Source organism: Abramis brama, assembly GCF_963993115.1.
Source record: "Abramis brama genome assembly, chromosome: 11".
Classification (NCBI taxonomy): domain Eukaryota; kingdom Metazoa; phylum Chordata; class Actinopteri; order Cypriniformes; family Leuciscidae; genus Abramis; species Abramis brama.
Window position 1 is genome coordinate 30,852,282 of NC_139973.1, and position 4,901 is coordinate 30,857,182.

Here is a 4,901-nt window from a genome sequence, read left to right on the forward strand (position 1 = left end):
TTTCGTTGCTTTTTGGGGTTTTCAAATTTAAAACGTCAATAAATACTCGTTCGTTCTGCTCCCATGGAACAGATGGATTATAATATGCTTGTTTCATCAGATGAAATCCTGCAGGCGTCGGCGCTTTCTCCGTCCATGCAATAAATGCACATGAATGAGCGCGGATTTTCTAGCGCATTTACCTGAACTTCAAAGGCAATATATCTATGGTTTAACCCATTTGAGAGACGGCCAAAATCAGAATTTAAAATGGACTGAATAAGCTCTCTACGAACTTGAGCGATGCCGCGCTGACGGACCATGAAAGAGTGACGGACATGTATGCACATAAATCACTGTCACACACAAACACTCTCGAAGTAATACACAGTCTCAGCCATGCCTTTTAACTATTATAATATTTCGAAGGGCAAAAATAGGAACGTTTAATTGGCTTTACATCATCAGCTAACTCGATCACGTCGAGCTAGGTGATTTCAGATAGCCAGGTCAGCTCCACTCACGCCCCGCCTGTTTGCCTATTTTCTGTTATCCGGGAGTGACGCAAGGCCAAGATGGCGACGGCCGGCTCCGCCCACTTTAGGCTTCAAAAATGCTCTTCAGAAACCTACGGGTGACGTCACGGACACTACGTCCATATTTTTTTACAGTCTATGGTCTATATATATATATATATATATATATAATTTTAAATTATCTTTTATTTAATTTCAGTTTAAGTTTTTGTAATTTTTTTTTTGTTAAGTGCTTTTGACAATTTTAATAGCTTTTTAGCTTATTTAAGTTTAAAATAATATATAACTTCTAACTTTTTATTTCAGGTAGTTGCCAAGATAATATTTCAAAGTTTTTCTTTTAGATTTTATTTAATGTTATCAATTAGCAAAAACAATTTTTAACAATGTTAGTTACAATGTTAGAACAAGAACAAGAACAACAAAAACAACAACAACAACACTGATTTGTTTTTCTACATGTTGTTTGCACCACAGGAATTGTGTTGGTCATTTCACATGACGTTGATTTGGTGGACAGTGGTTTTCAAATACTAATGCCAGGACACAATTAAGGACTAGCTGAAACATTCTAAGACTGAACTGAACACTTACTGTTTCCAATGACTGGGGCAGATTTTAAACACCAACTGAACGCAACTGTCTCTGACTCTGCGCGTTTGGGCATGGTCAGTCCTAAGTATCAAATTAGATTCATAATCAGCCTTACAGTCGTTAAATGTGTCCCCGGCTTAACAAGCAGTGAAGCAGCATATACAGTTGAAAATACATTGACCACTTATAATAATTAAACACTTAACATACTGTATATTGTACATGTTTTTGTCACTTGAAAACATAAAAAATTTTATCGATAATTTTTTTTGCTCCAAATAACCTTTGATGGGCACATACTGGTCTGAACATGTTGTTTCAGTGCATATGTGCGTGAGATGATTCTGCAACACTACATACTGTACATAAATATGCTTTACATATGTACTGCAGTGTCCACCTGTTGTTTTGGAGGGGAGGGGACAATGACACCTTCAGCGTGATATTGCTCAAGATGACGAGGGGTGGCATGGCTGTCGACCATATGACTTTTGTTTGTTTACAAATTCACTGTGCTGAGGTTGTGAAATCTGTCATCTTGAACTGCCTATGCACACCAACCATCTGATCTCTCTTCTAGAACCATACAGACGAATGTTGGTGGCAAGCGTCCATCAGTACTACATCAGGGGTGAAGGACAATAGAGCTTAAAACAGTTTATGTGGTACACAACTCACCCCTTGCTCAATTGTCCTAAAAATCCTCCTGACCTGCCATGTTGTTGTGCAGTCAGGAAAGGTCTGGATGTCTACATGCCAACAGCTATCACATGGGTCTTGTTTGGCCTGACTTTGTGATTCGCCTACACATTTCTACTGCAGATGGAGAGTTTGGAAAGGGAGGGGGTCGTGTTGCTAAGTTTGGCATGTGACTTGTTCTTTAGTGGGTTGTGTTGGAGGGCAGCATGTTTTTTCGAATCAAGCCGCACAAACAAGTGGTGGGAGCAATCTTGTCACAGCCGCCTCACAGATCAAGTGTCACAGGCAGCTGGACAGTATATAAGCCCTGAGTGCGTTCTGCCTCGACAGATCAAATAAGCCTCAGTAAAGGAAGAAGCAACCAGAAAAGCTCAAGCTCAACCAAAAGGCAAAGCAGTGAAGGTTATAAGGACTTTACCTCAAACAACAGAAATGGACATCAGAACGGGTCAAATAGTCCGGGCTCCGAGTCCCATGGAGAGCCTAGAGAAGCAGCTGAGCTGCCCCATCTGCCTGGACATGTTCACAAAGCCAGTTGTCATTCTACCATGCCAGCATAATCTGTGCCGCGGCTGCGCCAGTGACCTCTACGACTCCAAAAACCCATACCACTACTCTGGAGGTATCTTCAGATGCCCTACCTGCCGCTTTGAGGTGGTTCTGGACCGCCACGGTGTCTATGGTCTTCAGAGGAACCTTCTGGTGGAGAACATCATTGACATCTACAAGCAGCAGTTGGAGAAAGGAGGTAATGCCCTTGAACCCCCATTGAAAACCAAAGAAACAAAAGAGCCTATGTGCGAGGTACACGAAGATGAAAAAATTAACATCTACTGCATAACCTGCCAGACACCCACCTGCTCCATGTGCAAGGTATTCGGTCAGCACAAGGACTGTGAGGTTTCCACTCTAAAAGTTGTTTATGAAGCACAGAAGTCTGAACTTCAAAATGCAATCGACCTTCTAGGCGCCAGCAACAGCTGCCTAAAGGCGATGTTAACGCAGATGGAGGAAAACAGCAAAATGGTGGAAGCAAACAGCCAAGTGCAGAAGCAGAAGCTTGGGGAAAAGTTTGACCTACTCTATGCCATCCTAGAAGACCGCAAGACCCACCTCCTAGAGAAGATCGCTCAAGAACAGGATGAGAAGGTAGCTGTGGTGCGATCTCTAGTTCAGCAGTACAATGAACACCTGCAGGCCAGCATCAAGCTGATGGATAAAGCCTCCCAGACAATAGACAACAGCAATACAGCAGAGTTCCTCATCGCTGCTAAGCAGCTTATCACTGAAGCCAAGGATACATCCAAAAACTCACAACTAGAGAGGCCAGAGCCAGGCTTTGAGAGTATGGACCACTTCACGCTCTTCACTGAAGACGCAGAGGTCATGCTTGCAAAACTGGACTTTGGAGTCAGTGGCAATGATGATGAGGAAGAGGAAGAGGAAGAGGAAGAGGAAGAGGAAGAAGAGGAATAAGCAATGATAGACTTTAGAAAAAAGACTTTGTGGGGAAAAAGAGATGACAGCAGATACAAACCTCAGTCATAAGGACAATAATCTAGCTGCTTTTGATAACTGTGAGACAAGGGAAGTGCAATCTTAAAGCAGTTTTAGTACAAATTGTACAAATTGCACCATTTGTAATGTCTTTTCCACTTGATTTTTGTACTTTTTTTATTAATATGGATGTTAATATTTAATTATGTTTTTTATATTTTTATTAGAATGTAGAAGTTTATGTTTTGTTTGCTAAATTAAAGCTAGATTACATGCTGTAGAATACAGCTCTGCCAATTTACTTTAGAGTGTCATGTGAGATCCAAATGTTTGAATACTTGAAATATTAAATGCACTTGACTGATGAACTGCAATGTAATGTCCATTTTCATTGGATAATTTGGTGGAAATAAAAGGACTTACAAGAAAAAGTGTCACTTATTTAAATTATTCATTTGTTGAAGTGCACACACCTTCAGATGACCTTAAAATTCTTAACATTTGACCCCTTTTAACTGTGTGGCTATATCTGCATTCTCTCCAACCTATCCTTGTGAGGCATTGAGCTACACAGTTGGAGTGGGTGGTTATTTTAGCTTGGTGAGAATGAGAGAAGCCGCATGACTCCAGGAATAGACTCACAGTAGGATGCAGGCCTCATATTTCCAACCCTGACAATTACAGCTGCTGGTAGGCATGTTTGACAAAGTTATGGGCCAGAGGTTAACACTGACTCTTCTATCAACCACAAAAACAGTTGCTATGGCCCTAAAACAAACCCTAACAGAGGATTTGAATAACAATGTTGTACATGTCAAGCAACCAGTAAACAGCCATTAAAATGAATGCCATTCAAGGTTATATATAAGCTAGCTTTAGTGAGTGAACAATACCTTATTTTATCAGGATTGAAAAATAAACTATAAATATTAAATTACTATTACATTTCCCTTAAAAATAAAAGCACTGAGACTGGAGAGATAAACCATGTCAACACATCTACACAGCATTTAGATGTTAAACTTAACTATTGCTTGTCAAACAATCATTTAAATGACAACGGCAATACTGCAAACCTTTCCACATAACTCTTTTTTTGATTGTTCTTTTTATTGTATTAATGATTATTAAAATGTAGTTGTACTCTACATTTAAATATTCAAACTTTAATTCACAAATTTGTCAAAATATAAAACAAAAATATTTTTCAATACATGTTTTGTAGAACCAGTCAAACTAATCTAAACATGTCATTCTTCTACTTGTACCTGGCTATGAACCCAGTGCCCTGTGGGCAAGATCCAGCATGCTGAACTACAATATGAGGACTGGCTTACCCCATTGGCTTACTCAGCATACTTTAATATGTCCATTAACAAATTCAGACTCAAATCTTTACATTTAACTATTACAGAGACATATATACATTTATAGAGACATATAGAAAACAAAAACTTAAGCGACAATAACAATTATGTGCCCATTTAAGAGAAAAATGTGGTATTGAACAAAAGAATCAGCTGTTTACAGGGTTGACCTGTTGATTTAAAATTCTCAAAGAATATTGGTCTGAGCTGTTGTGAATAGTATCGTGCA

General features: G+C 39.4%; 1 protein-coding gene across 1 annotated transcript; it reads left to right on the forward strand.

The window, feature by feature from the left end:
- Positions 1-2,118: 2,118 nt before the first annotated feature.
- On the forward strand, positions 2,119-3,743 carry trim63a (tripartite motif containing 63a). The gene has a single exon (XM_084129530.1). The coding sequence runs from the start codon at positions 2,241-2,243 to the stop codon at positions 3,282-3,284; it is 1,044 nt and encodes a 347-aa protein (XP_083985656.1). The 5' UTR covers positions 2,119-2,240; the 3' UTR covers positions 3,285-3,743.
- The last annotated feature ends 1,158 nt before the right edge of the window (positions 3,744-4,901 follow it).